The 25631-nt window shown below is 41.0% G+C and overlaps 1 protein-coding gene across 1 annotated transcript in view; it reads left to right on the top strand.

Annotated features, from left to right (window-relative positions):
- The first annotated feature begins 347 nt into the window (after nucleotides 1-347).
- The window catches only part of LOC104351564 (serotriflin), a 50777-nt gene continuing 25493 nt past the window's right edge, over nucleotides 348-25631 (top strand). The window contains exons 1-6 of the mRNA XM_086460487.1: nucleotides 348-405; nucleotides 1701-1822; nucleotides 2314-2401; nucleotides 3505-3650; nucleotides 4408-4502; nucleotides 6164-6252. Of these exons, the coding sequence (XP_086316613.1) occupies nucleotides 348-405; nucleotides 1701-1822; nucleotides 2314-2401; nucleotides 3505-3650; nucleotides 4408-4502; nucleotides 6164-6252 (598 nt within the window). The remainder of the gene's footprint in view (nucleotides 406-1700; nucleotides 1823-2313; nucleotides 2402-3504; nucleotides 3651-4407; nucleotides 4503-6163; nucleotides 6253-25631) is intronic.

Here is a 25631-nt window from a genome sequence, read left to right as displayed (position 1 = left end):
TTTTAAACTGAAAGAGGGTACATTTAGGCTAGATAGAAGGAAGAAATTTTTTACAGTGAGGGTGGTGAGGAGGACAGGTTGCCCAGAGAGGTGGTAGAAGCCCCATCCCTTGAAACGTTCAAAGTCAGGTTGGACGGGGCTCTGAGCAACCTGATCTAGCTAAAGGTGTCCCTGCTCACTGCAGGGGGGTTGGACTAGGTGGCCTTTAAAGGTCCCTTCCAACCCAAACTATTTTAGGATTTTATGGTTCTATGATTCTATGAGTCTATGCTTCTATGATTATGCATTCACAGAAATGAAAGCTCTGTAAAAAAATAAATTAAATCCTCATTCTCCCCTTTTCAGAGATGATTCTGCCAGTGGTGTTCCTGTGTCTCGCAGCTGTGCTGCCTCCATCCACTGGAGAGGAAGAATCCATGTTTTTTGCTGAGAATTTCTGGACAGGAACCAAAATGCTTCAGGTCTGACTTAATACGGCTTTTCATATGCAGATTGATCATATTCAGAAAGAGTCTGATTAGATATCTAGGATCTGGAAAGCATTTATCCTTGCAGTCTGTTTAATTTCAAAGCAGTAAACTGGTTCCACACTTACATACTAAACCATCTATAAACACAGTGTTACTTATGAGTTGGGTCAGAGATAACTGTATTTTCCAGAAGCTCCCATACACGGACTCAGTAATCTGGATCTCCCAAAGAGCCAGACCTCTTCTTGTTAATTCCCCACACTTTTACAGGGAGCAGTTACCTAACTCTCTCCCTTTTTCATCCTACAGATCCTGAGCTATGTGCCTCTCCCTTGGCTCACAGTCCCATCCTCTCAACATCTATCACTGGGTTCCCTCAAACAAACTAACATACTCAATGCCCATTTAGAGTGACTCCTCCAAACCCATACTCAGTCTGAAGTTTGAAGTTTGCTACTTCTGCTTCAGAAACACTAATGTGACTAAAGGCTTGACTATATTTCCCCTTAATTCTTCAATTTCTGTTCTCCATGCTGCAGTCTAGAAGACCAGTGAGAATGATTTTAAAGAGGAAGCTGAGTTCTTCACATGGCTATTTTTAAATTAGAAAATGCATGAAAAGTTTGAGAAATGCTATCAGTTGCAGCAGGAGTGGAAGAAAATCTATGACATGAAAAACATAGGTACACTTTTTTCTTCAGTGCTGTGTCCTGATGAAGTACCATAAGAGGTCTGTGATAATCCTGTGATTAAACATGATCCTTCAATAAAAACCCATTGATAGACACATTTAAAATCTTGAAGAAGGGGAACATACCTTAAGCACACTCTTGGCTTCAGCTGATTTTTATATCCTATTTCCTCAAAATCTCATGAAGGAAATCATAATAATAGTAAAATAAGACTCATTCAGTTGCCTAAATTTAAGAGTTTACAAGCACATGGGGCATTCCGGGATATCTCAGCTGTCCACAGAGGGTTGGCAGATATGATGCAGGAACCAGTGTTATTACAGCTATGCTCTACGCTGTGGAACCACTGAAAATGCTACTCCACATGGAAGCACCCCTAGAGATACTTAGGAGACAAAGTGTATCTCAGTACGTCCTCCATCACAAGGATCACCTCCTTAGTTGATACTCGTATTTTGCTATTTTAATATTTCCTAGACAGAATATAGGATTTAGTTATATTCAAATTAAAAAGAAGTATAACCTGTTCTTTCAATTTAGGAATCTGAAGATTTTAATGCTTTCTCAACTAGCAAAGCAGATCAGCAAAAACTGGTTGTTGACACACATAACACCTTCAGGAGAGGAGTAAATCCAACTGCCAGCAACATGATGAAGATGGTAAGTTGCGTGCTGTAATTCTATTTTTAATGAGTAATGGACTCTATGAGAGATACAGGACTCTGTGCAAGGTCACATTATTTTATTTAGTCACAGATTCACTCTCCAGACCTTTCCTAAGGCTTGAGCATGGGTAGCACCAAGAGAAATATAAAAAAAAGCTGGGCAGGTGGAAAAAAGTGTTCTGGAAAATTTTGTGCTGTATGAACAATAATGTCTCTTTCTCTTGGTGGAAAAAAGAAAAGGAAAAGAAGGAGTCATGAAATTGTTCATTTATTTCTGATACATTCTTCATCAGTCTTCCCAGTTTCTATTCTCCTGGGTGCATAGTAACTTTGTTCCCACTCCCACTACTCCCCAGAAAAGGGGAAGAAAAGAATTTTGTATATTACTTTTTCTGATTTGAAGGGTAATTTCCAAATGCTGTTCCTTCATGAGAGGTTGTTAATTGGCACATGTCTGAATGACTAACATTTTCTTCTTTCATTAAGTTTTGGTCTGCTCCAGCTGCAAAGAATGCCCAAAAATGGGCCGATCAATGTACTTTTAGTCACAGTCCTGCTGACATGAGGAAAACCGGTAAGTGAAGAATGAGTGCTGAGTAATGTCGTACATGTTATTGATGTGACCAGTTTGGTTTGGGGGTTTTTCTGTTTGTTTGGTTGATTTGGTTTTATTTTGAGATTCAATGTGATTTTATTGGTGCATGGAACAAAAGCAAAATTCTAGATATAAATCTATCCAGCAACCGAGAAAAGTTCAAGCCCACTCTCATCCCAGTTGCATCAGTTTTACATAGTTAAATCCCATTTTCTTCAGTAGGTGAAAAAAATCATAGTGAGAAAGCATATTCTCTCAAAATATCCATCAGAAAGAAGAGAATCTAGACCCAGGTTACTGCAGAAACCATCTTACATGTGCTGGTTGAAACTGTCTGAGAAGGTAGGGGCAACGGGTGAAGGTCCAAAACTGGCTGGCGATCTAAGACGAGACTCATTTTTTAAATCCCCTGGCAACTTGCAACCTGTAACTATCTTGGAGGCCCATATAAACACTTCAGTCGTTGGATTTTGAAGTTGTTATATTATGTCAACATATTGAAGTTATCATATTATGTCAACAATAGTCATCATCAGTGCTCAACGTGGTGTTGACCGACTTCTCTCTGTACTGTATGTAAGATGTTGACTGTCCTTCAGTCCCCATACTTTTTCCTTAAAACCAAATCCTTTGGTTCTTGCTAAGGTGAATCCCAGGTGAGAACTGACTTGTACACAGTAGGGTTGGACCTGAAAAAAACCAGTCAGTGAAGACAGTGTAGGCACCTTCTTGTGTATCTGAAGTAAGCTTTGAACTATTGGGATTTTCCCAAGATTGCTGAGCTGTGACCTGAATAATGACTAGTTTGCTAACTTTCAAATAGCAAAATTACAGTCATGAATCTGTGGTGCACGTATGCAGGTGTATCTACAGACACGCAGAAGGTCAACAACCAAACTACCAGCCAAACAGGCTGGCCATGCTGCAAACTGGTCAAGTGACAACTTCAGGATTGGCGAAGAGTAATGTCACTGAACTGGAAAAAAATAACACCTTGCTGTCCCATCTGGGATGAGAACTTCCATGGAAATCACACCACCTTTTGCTGTCTTTTTCTCACAAGTATATCTTTCTCTTTTCAGATGTACTATGTGGTGAAAATCTCTTCATGTCATCCACCCCCTTTTCATGGCCAGATGTTGTTCAGGCCTGGTACAATGAGAAGGAAGATTTTGAATATGGAACTGGAGCAAAAACACAAGGTGCTATGGTTGGTCATTACACTCAGGTAGATGCAACTTCTTTATATTTCAGGCTGAATAAATATATATTTATATGACAGCTAAGCAACTTTTACCCTCTCATCTTTAAGGGGTATAAGTAGAATGGAGACATGAGAGTTACTCTGACAAAACGAGATGAAAACTTTCAAAGTAACAGAATTAAAATGAAAATAATAGGCTAAATGTCTTTTCAGAGTAAAGAATAAAGATACTGGTATTTTAAAACTTCAGGAAGAAACAAACGGAAGAAACTTCCTTGTTTGTTTAATATCTGAAGATTGACACTAACACCTGAAAATTGCTCAGACACTGGAAGAACAGAGTTATTAAAGTATCAGGAAGGATATATAAAGAGCTTTGATACAGTCTACAGAATTCCATTGACTCAGAGAGTTTCCAGATGGACAACTGCTTATGATAACTCTGCAAGAAACACAGGATACAAAATTTTACATCATGATTCCTACATCTTCAACAGTTTTAATTGAATGAAAACATTTATAAATGAGATGGTTTAACTCAAACATTTTATGTTTATGTGTGATAAATTATTATCATTACATCCTAAGTGTTCTTTGGTTCAAGGGTGAAAGCAGGGAAAAAAAATTTGTTTCCAGCAAGGTGGCACTTATATTTTACTATAAAAAAGTAAATTAAGTGACTTAATTTGATTGCAAATGTTTCTATAATGCATATCGTACTTAAATGATTTTCAAATTTATATTTTTCATTCTCCTGTGATTTTTTTTCTTATACCTACAGATGGTTTTCTTCAATAATTATCAAATTGGATGTGCTGTCTCTTTCTGTCCCAACAGTAAATTCAAATACTTTTATGTATGCCAATACTGCCCTGCGTAAGTATTGATTCTGATTCTGAAGCTTATTACGTTATCAAAATTAGTTGGGAGATGGTGAAGTTTGTGATAGGGTATATCACCCATGGCTGAGCAACAGGTTTGAAGAGTGTATCAGGAATATGGAAAGACAGAAACATACTCATCAAAAGAATTGTTAAACAAGCAAAAGCATAAAACACATAAAAGTGACACTGATTTTCAGATTAAATTTCATTTGCCTAAAAATCCTGATTCTTGTAACAGTAAATCACAAATAAATATTTTCCACATTTTACTTGAAATCCTAGTTCAGAAAGGCATATCAATATGTACAGTACAGTGAAGACTAGAATTAATACCAAAACTTTAGTGGGAATTTTAAAGCAGAATGATGATTTCTTAAACTGCCTAAAACTAATTTTCACACTCACATTGTAATATATTGTGGTGAGTTGACCTTGGCTGACTGCCAGTAGCCCACCAAGCCACTCTATCACTCCCCCTCCTCAACAGGACAGGAGGAGAAAAAATATGACAAAAAGAGTTTGGGTCAAGATGAGGACAGGGACATCGCTCACCAGTTACCATCACAGGCAAAACAGACTCGACTTGGGCAAATTAACTTAATTTATTACCAATCAACCAGAGTAGGATAATGAGAAATAAAAACAAATCTGAAAACACCTTTTGCCCACCCCTCCCTTCTTCCCAAGCTCAACTTCATTCCTGATTTCTCTACCTCCTCCTCCTGAGCAGGTCAGGGGTACAGGGAACGGGGTTTGCAGCTGGTTCATCATACGTCTCTGCTGCCCCTTCCTCTTCACACTCTTCTGCTCCAGCGTGGGGTCCCTCCCAGGACAGACAGTCCTTCCCAATCTTCAATGCAGGTCCTTCCCACAGGCTGCAGTTCCTCATTAACTGCCCCAGAGTGGGACTCTTCCATGGGGTGCAGTCCTTCAGGAACACACTGCTCCAACATGGGTCACCCACAGGGTCACAAGTCCTGTCGGCAAATCTGCTCCAGCGTGGGTGCCCCATGGGTTCACAGGTCCCGCCAGAAGCCTGCTTCAGTGCAGGCTCTCCATAGGGTCACAGCCTTCTTCAGGCATGCACCTGCTCTGGCATGATGTCCTCCATGGGCTGCGGGTGGATATCTGCTCCACCATGGACCTCCATGGGCTGTAGGAGGACAACCTGCTTCACCATGGTCTTCACCATGGGCTGCAGGGGAATCTCTGTTGCAGCGCCTGGAGCACCTCCTCCCTCTCCTTCACTGACCTTGGTGTCTGCAGAGTTGATTCTCTCATGTATTGTCACTCCTGTCTTCTGGTTGTTGGTGCACAGTAGTTTTTACCCTTTCTTAAATATGCAATCACAGAAGTGCTACAACCGTCGCTGCTTGGCTCTGCTTAGGGCAGCAGCAGGTCGGACCTGGAGCCAGCTGATATTGACTCTGTCTGAAACAGGGGCACCCTCTGGTGTCTTCTCGCAGAAGCCACCCCTGCAAATTCTGCCTCCCTCCAGTACCAAAACCTTCCCAGATAAATGCAACACATATAGAAATATTGCCTGATGTATAACCAAAGACTGAGTGTAAATTAAAATGCGTATGCACCCGTATAATTAAGTTTTTTCTTAGATATGTTATAGTGATTTTATAGCTTATGTTGATATTTCAGGGGGAATTTCCAAAGTTCATTTAAGACACCCTACAAAAAAGGAGAAACCTGTGGTGACTGCCCTAATGATTGTGAGGACGGATTATGTAGTAAGTTTCAAGCTTTTAAATTGTGACTTTTGTAAAGTTAGTGCTTAAAAAAAATAGCAATTAATTTATGCAAGTGGCAAGGTTTTTAAATTATTTGTTCACATATAGGGCCGAAAGCACTGTTGTAGAACGACACTTTACCATGTTAGGTGCTTTACCTTGGTTGGGCAATTTGTGGAGTGAAAACAAAGAATAAGGAGTCTATGATAAGGGTGGGTAAATGTTAGATAATGGTTGGTGTACATTGGGATGCAGATACCCTCCACTTTGTGGATCAAGATATTCATATGGCCTAGATACCTTCATTAAAGATGACAGTGTCTGAGCCTCAATATGGAAACTCTCATGAATCTTCCTAGTGTAAAAAGATGCACTGTCTGCAAGTGAGGTCAAAGAAACGTTTATACCAATGGTAGCAGAGAAATCTGACCTCAGATTTCCAGCTACAGTTTATACGCTTTTCCATAGCCAGGAGAGGCAATTCTCATCCCTGAATGCTGGAAATGCCAGGGAAGGAGAGAACATCTTTATCTTTTTTTCTCCTTCCTCCTTCGAACAATTATAGCTGATCAAGTGGCAATCAGTAGCAATACACTTGGTAAAAGACAGTAGCAAATCTGAGCTTTAAGAATTCTAACAGAAAATAATAACGTATGGTCTGAGTCTCATAATGCAGGACTTAATTTCAATCTTCTGTTATGGAATTAACCTAATTCTTGTCTCGGACTGTAGTATAAAGGAAAAAAGCCTCAAAACACCTTGAAAGTTCAGTGAGAAATCTCCTTGAAAAAACTAAGAATTTTGGATGTGTGGTCACAGGTTTTGGATGCTGCTCTGGAGTAAACAGCAACAAAGCAAAAAAATACAGTTAAAAGAAATATTGATGAAAAATATACTGAAAGGAAATGCTGCAGTTTTTCATTTTTCATTTATTATTAATTTTGTGTTTCAATTAATTTTCAGCCAAATTTTGAAACTTTGAAGATGTTAATTCCTGCTACCTTGGCAAAGTCTCCTGGGTGCCCCCATAGCTTCAACAAGTTCACTGCTCTGCTTTCTGACAATGCAACACTGAAATAAAACATCAGGTTCAACTTTACCTTTCCTGGACATCCATCTCCTTAATGACTTCTTTCACAAAAATGGATTCCATCCTGTCTCTCCTGCATATGCGGAAGGACCAACTTCAGTCCAGTGACTCACCCAAGAAAAAGCTGTAGGAGAATGTGTATATTCTATTCATATAATGGTCTAGAACACAACGAACATCTTAATTGAAATTTGGCATTTGGGTACCAGATATATTTTGTGATTAGCTTATCACATCTTTCTTTTCCCAAAATGTTATCTAAGAAGCATTGTTTAAAGTTCTGTGGTTCCATATGTTTCATATGTTTCATGTGTTCATAGAATCATAGAATGGTTTGGGTTGGAAGAGACCTTAAAGATCATCTAGTTCCAACTCCCCTGCCATGAGCAGGGACAACGCCCCACCCAATCTGGCCTATGTTCTCAGTAAAATGGATAGTCCTTGGTCATGCAACTAGTCTTAACTCGATCAACATTTTAAACTATTGTACTGTTAACAGGATCAGAAGATAAACTGGATTGCTTGAAATAAGTGGTTCACAAAAGGAATTAGGAGAGCAGAACAGTTTCCGCTAGAACTACTCCCGTTTAGAATTTGTGTCTTTTGCTGACTTACATTCTACTGTAAAATGCTCAATCATTAAAAAAAAAAAAAAAAAAAAAAGATAAAAGTGTGGTTCATTTGTGGATCCTGGTTTTTATATAAGGTTACACTTAGCATGAATACTGGTAACCAAACCTACCTTCTAATGAAAAAAGAGCTGTCTGAGAAAAGGGATTGTTTCGCGATAATAGGTAGCCAAGGGGGAAGGTCTCTGCATTTGGAAACTTTGCTTTTAGCAACAAGTAGAGGTGTCTTCTAAAATTATTTTTTTTAGTATCTGCTGTTGCTCGTTCTTCACTGACCAATTCATTGTAATTTTCATTCTTTCTTATCACCATGAAGTACAGCTTACTAAATTTCCACTAACTTTGTGATTTTATTAACATTAAGTTTTGAAGGGAGCTTGATTATTTAGCAGCATACGCAGAAACAGTTCATGTGAGAAACTGAAGATTTCCCAGGCAAAAATAGAAGTCAGGCAAACAACTTTCCTTCAGACTCTCTTTCAGAAAGAAACTACCATTAGCATAAACAACATGCAATACCCACTTCTGTGATGCAGGTAGTGTTCTGTGCAGTCAACAGCAGGACTAAGTATTATTGTAGTCTCACCTTACAATGGTTTCACATTCCAATCGTCTCTTATTAAGGAAGCTGATGTCATAATTAAGATTCCGAGTCCCAGAGTCTTTGGCACTGAATAATTTCAACACACATTTCTGACTCATTCATTTCAGCACACATTTCTTCTAGCATGAAAGATGAGCATTAAGCTAAAAGCTTGGCTTCACAATTAAAAGTGCTTATTGGTTGGGGTTTCTTTTTTCTTATTCAACTCCACCACTTTTTCCCCCCAATGGTATACAAGCCCTCTCATCTGGGTACATTTCTACTAGTAAATTAAGCGACAGATGTGAGCGCTGGGACACAATTTACTGCACTCTTAAATAATTAGCACAGGTCCAAGTAAGAATGGTGATAATGCAATAGCTAATCCAGTGTTGTTATCGTCAAGAAAATGTGTAGACTTGTTCCCCCCACTTCCAAAAAAGTCCGTTTACTGTGAATAATGGCTCTAGAAATCTATTTCCTTCCATCATAATCCAAATAACTCATTTCTCAGGCACTCACAAGAGGAAAGAAGTAGAGTACTGAGGTGAAAGTCCGCCCTCATACATGTCACCCATGAAGACTCAGGGAGCTAAAGGTCAACAAGCCCAATTTAAATATCCAGGAAGATAACAGAGTGAATTGTTTACCTGTCATTTTGTAATCAATAGAGTATAAAATACCAGCATGGATCCATCATGAGCTGACCTTGCCAAACCAAACTATCTTCACTAAGTCACTTGGACAAATGGATGTTATTTTGGCTTTAGTAGCATGTTTGACAAAGCCACAAAAGACATATGCAAACTAGGGAGATGTGGTTCAGATGAAAGAAATAAGATATGGCACAATACACGCTGTTGAACACACACATCTGTGATGTTTCTGTGCAGGAGGCAGAGTCGGAGGCCTCTGGCAATGCATGTAGGTGTCTGCACAGATGGAGAGTACCACATCCAGAGCTAATTGCACAGTTCTTACATGTGATGTCCATGACCTTCACCAGCCACAAGTCGCAATCACGGTTGAAGACAGCTTTTGCCAGTGTATGGAAAACCTTCACTGAATGTTTTTCTTTGGTAAAGGAGGGTCAGATCCACATTCCCATTTGCCACAAGTACATTCAGGGCATTTTTTTTGACAAAAACAAGTTTTAGGTTCCCAGGTTACTTCCAATGTATATTAATAGCTGGTTCTGTTCCGAGAAATATGGCAGAATTTTAATCCATTGTAGTTTAGTGTGAAATGAATAACTGGTACTTAAAAAAGACAAGATCTGGAGAGGTAATAACAATTGTTAGATTGATGACGGTATAAGCAATGCTTTGGAGCAGGAAACTCAAGATGTCCTGTGCTGTGCTACAGAGACATTAATCTGCTCTTATTTGCTTCAAGGAATTTTACATTCTTTTTCTCTCCAAATGATCATACCTCTGATGGGTGGAGCACAGAATGTTTTCCTCACCAGTCCCAAATAGCAATGTCTTTTTTAGTGCTTACAGTACCTTCTTCATAAATGTTGGCTATTGTATTGAGTCTAGCTGAGATGAAGTAAATTTTCCGCATAGCAGCCCTCATCTGCTATGATGTGCTAACAGTGTTGTGCTTTGTGGCTAGAAAGGTATGGATAACACACTAGTGTTTTGGCCACTGCTTAGCAGTGCTCACACAGCATCAAGGCTGTCTCTCCAGCAGGCTGGGGGTGGGCAAGATCTTGGGAGCGGACATAGCCAGGAGAGCTGACTCAAACGGACCAAAGGGATACTCCATACCATGCAACATCTGCTCAGCAACAAAAGCTAAGATGAAGGGGGCAGGGTGAGGCATTCGTTATTATGATATTTGTCTTCTGGAGCAACCACTATGCATACTGAAGTCCTGCTTCCTGGGAAGTAGCTGGACATCACCTGCTGATGGGAAGCAGAGAATAAATCTTTTGTTTTCCTTTGCTTCCACATGCGGCCTTTGCTTTTGCTTTATTGAACTACCTTTATCTTGAGTCATGAGGGGTTTTTCATCTTATTTTCTCCCCCTGCTATCCTCTTGAGGAGGGAAGTGATAGAGTGTCTTGCTGGGCAGATGGCATGCAGCCAAGGTCAACCCACCACAATGCAGGCTGGCATTGTATCAGGTCTCGTATTCCCCTGTAACATTCTCTCCGTACAAAACAAATTGGTAAAAAGTAGACCTCCACCAACACCTTTTTTCATTTAAGCATCTTTTGGAAGGAAGACGGCTATGATCACTGCTTCATGTACAGTCCAGTGTTTCTAGGGCATGAAAAAGGTTTAGTGACTCACTCTGGTACCAAATGGTCATGTTGCAACCAGGCAGTGCTGGTAAGAGACTTAAAAGCCATTATAATATATACTTCATAATGTATTGCAAGGCAGTGTGCCTTGTCCCTGATAGCTCCCTGTGGGCATTGGGGTCCTCATGTCACAGCATACATTCATCCTAGGACATCGTAAAATGATAGAATCAGAGAAGGGTTTGGGTTGGAAGGGACCTTCAAGACCATCTGGTTCCAACCCCCCTTCCATGGGCAGGGACACCTTCCACTACACCAGGTTGCTCAAAGCCCCATCCAAACTGGCCTTAAACACTTCCAGGGAGGGGGCAACCACAGCTTCTCTGTGCCAGGGTATTTTCATCTCTCAGGGTGAAACCCTTGAAACCCTTCCTGCCTTTACAAAGGATTCAGAGCAGAGAAGGAGCTGCCATGGGAGGGCCTGTAGAAAGGGGTCATTTCCCATTCCTCCTTCTCGCCTGCTTCTGATGGAGCTCTCTGCAGATAGCTGACTGCTCTAGGAGACTGTCTGAATTATGTCCCATATCATAGGTCCCTGGGTCACTGTGGGAAAAGTACATAGTTTAGAACAGAATAGAATAGAATAGATTCAGTTGGAAAGGACCTACCTAGTCCAAGTGCCTGACCACAAATTAATTTAGAATCAGCTCCTCTCTAAACTGCAAGAATTCTCACTTGTGCAACAGTATAACAGGAACAGTGAAACTTAATGATAGGCACAGCTCAGCTGAGGCAGTACCCTGTCTCTCACCATTACAAAAATACTGTCCTTTAACTGAAGGTAGAAAAATCCTGCGGCAGGCAGAACTGAGTTTGGTCTTTCCCCAGATTTGTTATCCGACAGTCATGACATCCTTTTAGCACTGAAACGGAAACTTTAATGTCATTTTGAAAATGTACCATCATTAGTTATGAAACTTCTGGATATCCCTAGAATGTAGGCAGCCTTCTGAAAGCTTGTAAGACGGATGTATTTTACACCTCTCTCATGCTGTAAGTCTTGATTCAGTTATTTTTCAAAATTTGAAGAAATGTTCTTGAAACCTGCAAAGCAAAAACCTGCAGCACACTTTTAAATGTGTGCCTAGAGCTTTGGTTGATTTGACACTTTGAAGTGTTAGAACAATGTTTCAATGGTGAGGATGGGAAAACGGTGAAGTCTTGTTATGTGTGGTGGGTTTGAAAAATCCCTCCTGAAGCTGTGGATTGCCTCTCGCTTAGACACTCTACTGGTTGCACGATGCAACTGTTCTGTCCCAAATTCAAGGAAAAAGATATTGCACATGCTTTAGAGTAACATTTGTTCTCTGTGAAAGGGAGCTGAAAGAAACAAGGTGTGTGTCCATCTGAACAAAATAACTGCAAGAAGGATCTCTAATTTTTAAATAACACTCTCATCACAGAGATAACTACCCTTAAACCAATGGATGTCTTGCATTCGTTGGCACGTGGCAGGACAACACTGTTTAACAATGCATCTGTACATCCAATAAGCCTTCTAAGAGAAGTAAAAAAGGGCAATGCATTCTAAAGATTGGTGACACCCATTACAACTTCCAAATTGCATACGGTGTAATTCGCAGCAGGAGAAAAATGACCCTGAGTTGTTTCTTTTCAAGACTATTTTCACATGAATAGGCGCTTTTTTTAATTTCATTTTTCTTGTATCTTTTTATTGATTTGTTTCCACATAACATCCAAGGAGCAAACTCCACAACATTATGAAAGACAGAGCTAGCAAATAGATAATCACGTGGGCTTAACAGAAGGAGATCTTTGAGAGCAGGCACAACAAACCAACAAATCTCATAAATTAATCTAAAATGTCAAAACCTGACTTTTGATAATATAATGTCTTCAGTGAATTTCTTTCCATACTTCCTTGAGATTCGAAGAGGAAGCTCTATTTTTTTTAATCTGCCTGACAGATTTCAGCAAAGCTCTGCCTGACAGTTATCACAAAGGCAAAAACGTACTTAATGCAAGAGAAATCATCATTTGGTAATACAGTTCACAAATATCAATGTTTTAAAACATGTTAATGAAATTTAATATCCTGTACCCTATTTTTAATGTATCTAGCAACTTTTTTTTTCCTTTTTCACACTAAACATAAGTTATTAACATTTGAGGAAGCCAAGAAATGTAGGGTTTACAACTACCAACATCCTGCTATGAAAGCATACATGAATGCATTGATCAAAATATGGAAAATTCCATAGTATTCAAATACAGTCTGGAAGAATGTCCTAAGCATTAAGGGGAAGGACAGCTTGACTTTTTGAAATGCATGCCACAAGTATCTGAAATTGCATGGTAGATAAAACTTTCCATTCCTCAGCTAAACTTAATTGGATGATAACTAAAAAGAGAGAGGCTACAGCGAGCACACGAAGATTGGGAGTATAATACTATAATGAAGTTGCACTTACACTTTTCACACTTCTGATTTTGATTGCTACATTAGACAAATGCATTGATTTTTAGAGTATTTTTTTCCTGCGTTTTTGCAGGAGCATGTACCTTTGGCTTAATCTTCTCTCACATAATTATGTAAACCCAAAGAAATTAGTTGGAATTGCAAGTTTACACAAGACCAAGAAATATTTGTGGGTTTTTTCCCATCCAGTTAATTCTTGCCAATGCTGGTTCATCCTCCTATACTGTTTGTCTAACTTTTAAAGTATCATACGTAAGTTTGGTTTTATCAAACAGATTTCCTCTGAGGCTGACCTGTCATCTGTTACATAATATGCTCTATCTAGTACCAGACCATCCACAGTCTTCATCGCCAGGTTTTTATTCTGTTCTGCAAGAGTAAAGATGCCATAAAAAATACAATGGAATTTAAAGTGTCTTTAAAAAAAATTGGGAGTGCTGTACTTCAAATATTGATCATCTGAGCAGAAAGGTGCCTTTTCTACTTGTATGGACATAATCCTCATTAATTTTCTCTCTAACAGTTACCAGAGATAAACTCAGATAAGCGTTATACAACAAAGTAACGAACATTTTCCTACCTTTTTCTACGCCATTTTCAGGTGGATTTTCTGATTTCATGTGTGTGCGCACCTGCTCTGCTGCATCGGCTTGCTGGACAGGTAAGAAAGATAAGACAAATTTTAAAGCAAACAGAAATAATCTACAGATAGTTTTACAAATTTTGTAGATTATTTTATGATTTTGTAGCCATAAAAGAAAAGAACAGGTGGATACTCAGATCTTATGAGGCCCAGATGAGGGCCCTCAGTTGGTCACAGAAATGCTCCAGAACCTGATGATTAACACCCTGAAATCCAGCCGTGGCACCAACAATCCCTCTGTTTGTCACCGAGACTGCCTGCACAGCACCTTACACATGAAGTGTCTCTGAATGAGATGCAAATCACAACAAAAGACTGAGCAAGGAGTGGCCTATTTCAAATTAATAGGAAACAAGGTTTTAATCCTCCCACTCCCTCTATGCTGTGGCATGCATAAGGGTTATAGATTTCCCTTGGCATGTCAGAGAGCTATCAGAGCCAGTTAGGACCACACATTCAGAATTAAGCAGCTGTATTTCTCCCAGAGCTGTCTGTGAGGATCCTTTAATCCAGGTCTCAGCCTGTCCACAAACCAGCACTTGCTGTAGTATGTCAAGGATAAACCTCCTAGGTTTTCAGCTTTAAGTGGCAGGGACTGCCCATTGCTGTAACTACATTTATTACTCTGCCTACAATATGCTTTGGCCATAGTTGCTAAGTTTATCATTTAGTAGTAGTGCTGTATCAAACAATTTCTGACAATTTTTCCACAAGTTTTGCTGTTAATTCTGTTCTGGCTGTTTTGCAGGGAGCTGTTTTTCAGGGAGCTGTTCTATGATAAAAATTAACTTACCAAAAATCAGTTATTTTTAATCTGGGAAAACTCTTCAGCACAATTCACCATAAAGTCCAACAAGTTCTTTTGTTACAACTCAGGGTCTGTAAAAATACAGAAAAGAGCTTTGTGGGATGAGGAATGTTAAACTATGCTATTATTTCACGCATACATCATGGGTGGGATTTCAGACATAATCTGATAAAGTGCAGAGATTGAGTTTGTAGGGGTGGTATTAAAGGATGGGGAAATGGCAAAGAATTGCTAGAACAGATCATCCATCTCATCTGACAGCACTATGGAAAGTGAAGTTACCTGGGATGGCTTACACAGGTTACCACTGTTGGAAGGGGAAGATCATCCCCAGTACCACCATTACGTTTCCTCCTTACTGGCTTGATTCTGTTTCCTAACCTGGCAGTAAACTATCCACAGTCTGGCTGATACTGAGACATGCAGCCCCAGAAAGGAAAAGACTCTCCCCCAGCAACATTGGAAAACTATCAGATGGCTCCAAATCAGCTGCAACCCAGGAGTCTATTTAGAAGAGATGGCTGAGCTCCCCTTTTCTCTCCTTTCATCTGTTTTCCCACTTCAGCCATCAGCATTGTTCCTCCTCATCAACAGTAAGTTGATATGCTTGTAGTCCTTATCAAGTAGATGTGTTGTGAAGGGAAATAATTAAAAGGAAAGCATAAGGAAGGCAGGGCTGTGGGTGGGAAGTAGTCCAACAGGCTCACCTCTACTGCAAGAGCTGCTTTTGCTGGAGATCCCTTCAGTTTGGTGGGAGGTGACCTTAATGTTCACCTTAGCTTTCGTCATGAGTGGAAGCAACATCTTGTCTCAGCACTTTCTTTGAAAATGCTGAGGTCTTCATGTCTGAACATCACCCAACTCACGTAACAGAAACACCTGATGACAAATCCCCACTATGAGGAGGAGAAGAAAGTGCCTCAACAGCTGAGTTTTGTCCACTTGGGTGTGGGCTACGGTACAGACCAGATGTCATCATTGGGTAGGAAGATTTTCCTGTCTATTCTTCTGTAACCTTTCTGGCTATTAGACAAGACAGAGAGCTCAGCACAGCTTTGTCACTCAAACCTTGATCGGTAAAGATCACTTAGCAAAAACATAATCTTTTATTGTGCATCGAACGACTTCCTCACCTTTCATAAACCTCTTCCCACCTAAGCAAAGAGGAAGCCATTTAGCATCTAAGTTTTCTGGAAGTGTAACCTGGCTCTCCCTGTGGTCATAAAGAGAGACTAAACACTTTCCACAGGAGAATGGGATTACTGGGGATGTCAGTGCCTGAGTGTCCAACGTGGAGGACTCACAAAGAGTGATGGCAGCGTGAGTCCTTCAGCTTCACCAGGGCTGAGAATCTTTGCTGGCAGCCATGCAGGGTCTAGCTCGCCTACTGTTAATTCAGTCTGTAGCACAGCTCAGAGAGAGGGACACATCCAACATTTCTTATTTCTTTAAGGAATGCAGTTCTACTGCAAGAAATCCCCAGCGCTGTACAAATCAGTGCATTTAATCCCACAGTCCACAGCAGTAAAGGAAAACAAGTAAGTGAAAGAGTTGGGATGGTTCATCTATATGTAGTCACAATGCTGCACTGAAATAATTCACTGGATTTTCCAGGGCTGGCTGTGCTCCTGCATTTACATCCACCTACATGCCACACTTCATTCTGGGGACTCTTAGCAATACCCACATCCCTATGCACAGGACTTTGGCTTCCACCTGAAATCAGGCTCAGTTCAGAGAGGAAATACTCTTCTTTAAATAACTACTATTTATTACCTGCAGAGTGGTTAAGTGTTTCACATAAGGGTGTGAAAATTAGGTGCTTAACTCCGTTCTGCCTCAGTCAGACATGCTAATACATTTTGTGAATAATCTAGCTCTGTATCTTGTCTATAGAATGTATATTCTTTGCTTGGTTGCATTGTTTGCTCCTCCTAGTTAAGGCATAATGATTCTCTGAACAACAGACAGCAGTGTGTGTAGCACCTTTTGGGTCAAGCTCTAAATTAGACTACAAACCCCTCAATGAACCCTGTGCTATGAAGTTCAATACACCAATTGGACACAGATTGGATCTGGCCCTCATTTTCTGTGTCTCATATTCTAAAAATCTGCTTCATAATCTACAGAAAATCAGACCCTTGAAGTAGAAGTTTAAAGCAATTTGATGGAAAGTTGATATCTTCTGAAGACTTAAATAGAAATGCTTAGGTGTGTCAGTTCTGGAAGATGATTGAAAATATTTCGTGGAAACGATTTCATTTGCTAGTCAGTCTTTGCTTTTTGAGAGCCATTTCTCATGACATCTAATACTCCCAAATAAAGGTACTTCTCAGTATGATTAAAGAACTGAACAAATAAAGGTGGGGGAAACCTATTCCAACAGTTTTGAGACATAAAGTATTCTGTAATAATTGCCCATGTATATGCTCTTATCCTGTAATAAACATGAGGTAATAAAACCATGATGAAAAAGAGGCATATTACCTCTTTTCACTGTGCGTGTGGAAAAAGAGCAGACATTTGAGGAGTTACAGTGGGTAGCTCTTCATCGCCAGTTCTAGCTTATCCTGGGATAGCTGGATTCAGAAGCCTGCACGCTCAGGACCTAGACTTTTCTGTGTTATTTTGGGGGAACTTTGTCCTTTTGACTTTTCTATAGCTTTGGCTTGTGGTGAAGACCTTTTTAACTCAACCATGGTTTGTTCTCTCTGGTGCCAATTATTCCCATTGATGAGGCTTTCTATGACCTCTTTAAAAGGTCAAAATTCATGAGCTATAGTTCATAAACCTACAGGTTAAGTTTAAAATCATTACTTTGAAAAAGTAATAGACTCAAGGGATTTATTTTCTCTCTGTCTGGTCTGTTTGTTCTCAAGGTATTTCAGGATTTCCTCTGAACTACACAGGCTAGAAGCAAAATAACAGTTATGGTTCCTTCCTAATCATAGAGTCACAGAGTCATAGAATGGTTTGGGTTGGAATGAACCTTAAAGATCATCTCGTTCCAAACCCTTGTGCCATGGGCAGGGACACCTTCCACCAGACCAGGTTGCTCCCAGCCCCATCCAACCTGGCCTTGAACACTGCCAGGGAGGGGGCAGCCACAGCTTCTCTGGGCAACCTGTGCCAGTGCCTCACCACCCTCAGGGTAAAGAATTTCTTCCTAATATCTAAACAAAATCTCCTTTCTTTCAGTCTGAAACTGATACCCCTTGTCCTATCACTGAACTCCCAGATAAAGGGGCCCTTCTCACCTTTCCTGTAGGCCCCCTTTAAGTACTGGAAGACTTTTCTCCAGGCTGAGCAAGCCCAGCTCTCTCAGCCTGTCCTCACAGGGGAGATGCTCTAGCCCCTGACCGTCTTCATGGCCCTCCTTTGGACCCACTCAGGCAGCTCCATGTCTGTCTTGTGCTGGGGGCCCCAGAGCTGGATACAGCACTGCAGGTGGGGTCTCCCCAGAGCACAGTAGAGGGGGAGAATCCCCTCCCTGGACCTGCTGATCACACTTCTCTTGATGCAGCCCAGGATGCCATTGTCCTTCTGGACTGTGAGCGCACATCTCTGGCTCTCGTTCAGTTTTTCATCCACCAGCACCCCCAAGTCCTTCTCTCCAGGGCTGCTCTTACCCACTCATTGCCCAGTCTGTGTCTGTGCTTGGGATTGCCCCAACCCAGGTGCAGGACCTTGCACTCGGTCTTGCTGAACTTCATGAGTTTTGCACAGGCCCAGGAACTGTGCAGGCTGGAGATCAGGAAAACACACTAAGCACCTCTTAGCCATGTATTAAAGAGCACAAAGGCGTAAGTGCAAGAGCTACAAAGGAGTAGTCCCTCACTGTCTGCTATTGAACTCAAGTAGATGTGCACTTTGAAAGGTTTCATCTCTCACTGCCAGTTTTAACAAAGGTGAAAGGCTTCAGAGAGGCTCTTGTCCAAAAAATGTATGAAATAGAAGCTTTTGTGTTAGCCCCTCTCCAGGAGGCTGACTTTGGGAAATGTTTCTCATGAGACTGGCAGAGATTTGAACCCCTTGTCCAGCAAAGACTGCTGAGGCATATGGTGTGACCAAAGTTCCTACCCTTCTGACTTGGAAAATTATAGAAAAGGGATAGCACATTAAGGAAGCTGCATCTTACTCACTTCCACTTCGTTAAATCAGTCTTCTTCCCATTTGAAATCAGCTAGGATGAGCACATGCAGCAGAATGGACTTGCAGTAACTGCCAATCTGGAATATTAAGTATGCCTTGAAAGCCAGTTTATCTATCACACGTTTTCATCCAAATTTTCCATACTTTATATTTCAGCAAACCCTTGTAAATGTGCAGACGAGTATTAAAAATGTCTTGGTTTAAAGAGGAGATCAGCATATTACAGCAATTTAGTTCAGCATCATTATCAGGCTTCCTATACGCCACTGCAATAAAATTAACAGAGGCATATTCTCTCGACAGTATGCCAACAAAAGCATTGTTTGTGCCCTAGTACCATGATCTTTAACTGAACTTGTCACACAGCCATCTTTAGGAGGAGGAGACAGAGCACCAGGCAAAGTGTAGGAAATCCCATGCTCTGGCCTGCAGTGACACCGTGGCTCAGTTACTACTGCTCTCTCTGCTTTCCTTTTGGCTCACAGCATTCCCTTTCCATGACATGTTCTCTGGGCAGAAGCTATGTCCACAGTGTATCCATATTGTTGTTAATCTAATGACTGAACTCACGTGGCTTTAAGTGGGTTTTTTTGGAATTTTATCCTGGCTGTAGCTCAGGTAATACCAGCAGCCTTCACGGCTCCATGGAGTGCAGCTGCCTTGCTATTTAGTCCCTGACCTTCACTGGTTTTGCAGCCTGTGCAAAAGCTCTAGGTTGCCCTCAGGATTAGGCACGGCCTCAGGGTGAAGGAAAGACCAACTGCGGGGTCACACAACAGACTCACATCATTACCTTAGATAGGCCAGTACTAACAATGAGCTGCATTTCCCTAATCCACCCCTTCTTCTCCCTCCTCACCAAATCGACATCTGGTCGACATAAGGAACCAAGATAGTTTCAGCTATCTTCAACGAAAGTGTCCTGGCGCCTGATTAACCCTTGCTGAAATAAATCAACACATTAACCCAGTAGAAAACTATTCCCCTAGTTAGTTTTCTCTTAGAGGGAATCACTCCTCCCATCTAATCACAGCATCAAAGCTAATAAAAATTAAGACCTTCAGCAACTGAATGTGCTTGACTTGCCTGTATCCTGTCCCTGTCCTTAGCTGTTAGCATTAAACACCCACATTCACACAAAGTCAGGAAACTTCCTGAAGCATGGGAAATGGCTAAACAATAATTTGTTTCTGATTTAAATGTGCCTTAAGATCTGCAGCTGCAACAAAATAGAAAACAGGTCAAAAGAAGCACTCACTAGACGAAACCCCTCTGCAATGTTACTGCTAAGATTTAGTGCTGGGGAAATATATTGCAGAGTCTGTCATGTATTTATCTTTCAGTTTATCAGAGGATTATGTCAAAGAAAATGATAAGTAAAAGGTAAGTTAGTTTGAGACTGACAAGACCATGTTTTCTAGGTTGCTTGAACAGCAACACAGCAACAAGTTAACCAGCATCATTAGCAAAATCGTGAATAGGAATTGCATGCCTGATGGCACTTGTGAGGAGCAGCTATCATGTAATGAGTGCCACGGGTCTTTGGTCAGTGCCGTGCACTGCCAACTACATCTGTGAAACAAGGTGGAGATAAAACATGAGGAATAATAAAGTAGGATGTCAGTAATCAGCTTCTACAAAAGTAGCATATCAGTAGATAGTGTTTAATAATACATCGCCCCAAGCAGCTCGATGTCTGAGCCTGATCTCATCTTCTGCGTAACGCAACTCCCTTGAGCCCAAGCTGTCTTTGTTCACTTTATGACCTGCAGCATCGGACCCACTTTGCCTTTAGTGGGTGGTAGCAGGAGGCTCATCCTGCCTAGGAGGTAATACACAAAACATAGGTTACCTTTTCGCTGCATTATAGGAACCAACAACAATCAACAAGGCCATTCAGGTTAACCCATCACGTAACTGCCAGCCAGTCCACCCATTACCAGTTAATAAGAAACAAGATTGTAAAGTTGTGGCACTGAAGACACCTGTTAGCCAAGAGGTACCACACAGCCGTGGGTTAACCAAAGCAAATGAGCCTACCCACGTCAGGGATATCAATATGTGGGGTGAGATCCATCTGGAACTACTTTAGCCATCTAGAGCCAGTTTAGTCATACTGACAGTCTTTAATGGGGAGAGAAATTGGAAATATTGTGGAACAATTCATCGAAAACTCACCATTTTTTCTCAGAGGCATTATGTGACACTATGGGTTGGCAAAGATAAACATATAGGGTTGGTGGATACTCTACAGGATTTACAGAAAAACAAGAGGATGGTTTTAGACTGCTAAAAGCAATTTCTGTGGGTCAGTGAAGCTGCTTGCCATTATATTGGTTTGGTCTGAGGTGATAGAATTAAATTTCTTCATGGTAGCTAGTATGGTGCTATTTTTTGGATTGTGACCAAAACAGTGTCGGTAACAAACTAGCGTTTTAGCTGTTGCTGAAGCAGCATCGATGTCTTCTCTGCTTCTCCCACTGCCTCAACTACAAGTAGTGTGCACAAGAATCTGAAAGGGGAGACAGCTGGGATAGCTGACCCTAAGTGACCAAAAGGATAGTCTGTATCATATAATGTCATGCTCAGAAATAAAAGCTGTAGGACGGAAGGAGGAAGGGAGGAACATCTGGAGTGATGGTGTTTGTCTTCCCAAGTAACCGTTACACGTGATGAAGCCCTGCTTTCCTGCAGAAAAACACCTGCTTGCCAACGGGAAGTAATGAATGCATTCCTTATCTTGCTTGCTTTGTGCACGCAGCTTTTGCTTTGCCTGTTACACTGTTTTCATCTCAACCTGCAAGTTTTTGCACTTTTATGCTTCTGATTCCCCCCCACCATCCCACTAAGGTGGAGTAAGCCAGTGGCTGTGTGGGGCTCAGGTCCCTGCTGGGGCTAAACTGCAACAGTCATAAAAACTTTGCCGTCTTTCATGATGTTCCTGCCCATGGTAGCTGGGTTGGAACTAGTTGATCTTTAAGGGTTCCTTCAAACCCAAACCATTCCATGACTCTATGAGATGTCTTGCTCCACACGAAAATCAAATTGCTTTCGTGCCACTGTTTCCAGCAGACGTGTCACGTAAGTGCACTGTGCAGGTGAATGAGTGTATAAGCTCAGCTCTGGGGAAGCAGTAGGCATGCTTTGAAGACAAAACAGCAATTGTACAGGATGCCTGGGTATTCCACATTTATGAAATACATATGGTATGTGTACTATTTTCCATCCTCATGAACAGGTGTTGTGTGACTATGCAACTGGGAAACACACCAACAACTGCACTGCATTCTAAAAACAGCCCTCAGATCTAGGGCAGGAATGGGTCATGTGTACACACTGGAGCTATGAAGGTAGTTGTGATTAGCTAAGCAGCTGAAGAAGTGGAGAGGTGCAATTTTGCATTGCTTCTCATGGAGAAAACACTTTTAATAATTCCTACAGACCATACAGAGACACCATCAAGCAGGCTCCAAAGGTAACACACTGATGAGAAGATGAATCAGTTGGCAGTAGTTTTTCATTCTAGTGACGTTGCACTGATGTTTCAAATAAACATTAACTAGCTCAGATAGGTCTTCCTTACACGTGTCCGTTGTGGTCTAACATATTTTGTGTGTATTTTAGAGGATACATACACACTGTTCGTCAGTCACTGGCGACATTCTACAGTAGAAAGAGCAAATGCTGTCTCTCTGGCATGACGTGAATCTATTCTTAGCTTTAGACCTTTTTCTAGATCTTCCTCCTAACCCTTTCCACCCATCCTTTTTCCCATGTCTATCTATATCAACAGTTTACAGAGAGCTAGAACACAGGCTTGAGCACTGACGTGATCTTCTGTACTTTTATAATCTTAGTCCTTGAAGCTATTTTGGCTTAGACCAACTAGCATTACCTTCTGGAAAAACATTGACATGGTTGAGAGGTTAGTAATGCCAAGGGCCCTTCATTACTGACAGCTTGATTCAACAGGCAGAGTTCAGCTATACTGGCCAGAGCCAAACCAGATGGCCTTAAGGTCCAAAAAGCTATACTAGACACATAATACTATAGAGATAGCATTTATATCCTTACAGCTTCCCCTTACATCTCTTCCTGAAACAATTTTCTTCAACCTTGTCCTCAAAGAGGTATAGATAGTGAATTGCTTGTCCTGTGTGTTACTTCTTTTTTAAACGTCCTTGAGAGACCAAGGCAGTCATTTAACTTAGCTGCTCATCCAACCTATCTCAGACATCTGCTGTAAGAAGAGGACATGAAATGCAGACCTGAAGTGCCTGCATTACCTCCAAAGGCAGCATGTGAAGTAGACCCCTAGATTCTAGAGCTGGATGAGACGAATCCCACCCCAGTAGGCTAGATCACACTCTTGCAAGGACAGGTCTTCATCATCATCTGCAAACTCAAGAGGCTTGTGGGGCTTTAATGACATCAGGCCTTGCTAGGGTGGGCCTGGGAGGTGGGGATCTCCAGACCACGAGGATGCTGGCTGAAAAGCAAGAGACTGAATAGTGGAGATACTGGCAGGCAGTTAAACACTAACAGATTTTCTGCAGTGGGTGAAAAGAAGACTTTTAAAAAGCACTTTAAGATAGGTTGTCACAAAGCACTCCAGAGAAGTGAAGTGACTCGTCCTATTAGATGAACTAGTTAGACATTCCCCATATTCGAATCCCAAAAGCATGGAAGTCATCTTTCTTCTCCTCAAGTGCAATATCACAGGTTCATAGGAGACCCTCTGTTCTTGATCTCCATTTGATCACATTGCAGATCATGAGTTTGGCCCAGAATAGACATTGGCTGATGCATTAGCTGGAGCACAGGCAGTAGCAAAGTGGAAAGGTGTCATCACAGAACAATGCAGTCAAGGAAGCAATCTTATTACAAAGTACATTCATGACTAAAAGCTGTCTGGCTCTTCTCTGTGAGTTTCTCTGCTTCTGACAAGACTGGCAGGTCACAGCCCCGTGACATCTGTTGGTCCAGTGAACACCGGTGATTTTGTAAGCACCTCTTGCAGAGCTATGACCATGTGGGAAAAAACTGCCAGAAAGAACGTGCCAAAGGTGTCCATGGGAAAAACACAACTGAGAGGAAAGGATCAAAAACAGAAATGCATGCTTACACCTTTGTTAACTCAGCCTGGCTCTCCCTTGCTTTCTCAACTGGGTTCAGGTTAACATAGGTGTTTCCTTGGTGTAAAGCTGAGTGTGACAGTCTGATTGCAGGCTGTTCCTTCTCACTGGCTTTAGAGTAAGGGAAAAGTATTTGCCTGTTCAGTTTAAGAGGTGCTGTGAGAATCTGTCACTTTTGACATGGTGCCAGAACGTGCAAACCATTTGGTCGTATATATTTTGGTCAAATTACCAGAGGAGCTTATTTCCTCCTTAAATGACCTTTGTCAATTATTTCAGAATTAATATAGAATAATTCAGAAAGGAGCAAGACTAAATTTGATAAATCCTTAGGAGGTGTTTCAGCCTTGATAGAGCCTGTCAAGAAATGTGTTTTAATCTTATATGTCTAGATAAAACAAATTTCTAATTTTCTTTAGGATTTTTCATCAAAAAACTTTGTCTTCCTCATGTGGATGCCCTAAAGGCTATGCTTTCTCTTCTGCCATCAAAAACTCAAACTGCTTAGATTTTCTTCATGCAAGTGTATTACCTTAACTACCATAATATCATTCTAAAACCAAGTAAAATCTAAAAAAGCCTGAAAAACCCTTATAATATATGACTTCTGATAGGAACAGTCTAGCTAAACTAACAAGTTCTTCAGTTTCTACAGATTTGACTGCAAATGTTTGGTTTTTATTGTATATTGACATAAATGCTCAAGCATCAGATCTACAAAATCAACCCAATCTGCATCAACTCTCAAAGTGATTTAATTTTTATAAAATAAAAATAAAATCACTGGGCAGTGCAGTGGATGGAATATTCCATAGAAAATGCTGACATCTTGTGCCAACCCTGGTGATACAGGTGGCCTCATTCTCCTGCAAGAGGAAGACACAGATCCCTTCAATCCCAGGTTAACCCGGGTCATAGCCTGGCCACATCAGACACTGTGTGTATGAAATTATTGATTTTACATGTGTAAGCCTGACACACCGGGCACGCTGAAGACTGGCTGTGCATGACTGGCTAGCAGTGGAGGGTGCCAGATGATGCATAGTGCTGGCAGATGCGCGATGAGGTGAAGCTGCTCCTGCATATTTCTGCTTGCCATGTCACAGCTAAAATGGCAGCGTACACGCCAAGCTATGCAAACCTGCCCAGCTTTTTTTCAGATCTTGCCTTCATTAAAAATATAGGAGTGCCCTCTGGTGGAAAACTGAACATTTGAAGCTGAAGTTTCAGTGTCAGTAAAAATTATATTTTCCTCAACTGCAAATACATGCACTTTGTTGCTGTTAAATCAGAAGAAACTGCAGGGCCCAGATCAGTTCTTAGTTACATCACTGGATATTTTCCCCTGACCATCACCCCTGGTTAGGCAACCCGGAGATTTTTTTTTATGCTTAAAAAAATTTGGTTCAGATTTTATCATCTTCATCTTCTTTTCTACTTTAATAAAAACATTGGGACAGAGCTCATCTTAATCAGTATGAGGGACTGATGTTTCATCTCCTGAAACATAAAAAGACTATCTGCTTAACAGTTACCGAGCGTAACACATTTTATATCGAAGATATAATTTTGGTGGGATTGTAGTGTA

The sequence above is a fragment of the Leptosomus discolor genome, chromosome 2, assembly GCF_034619465.1.
Source record: "Leptosomus discolor isolate bLepDis1 chromosome 2, bLepDis1.hap2, whole genome shotgun sequence".
Classification (NCBI taxonomy): Eukaryota; Metazoa; Chordata; class Aves; order Leptosomiformes; family Leptosomidae; genus Leptosomus; species Leptosomus discolor.
This window is presented reverse-complemented; position numbering and strand designations above follow the sequence as displayed.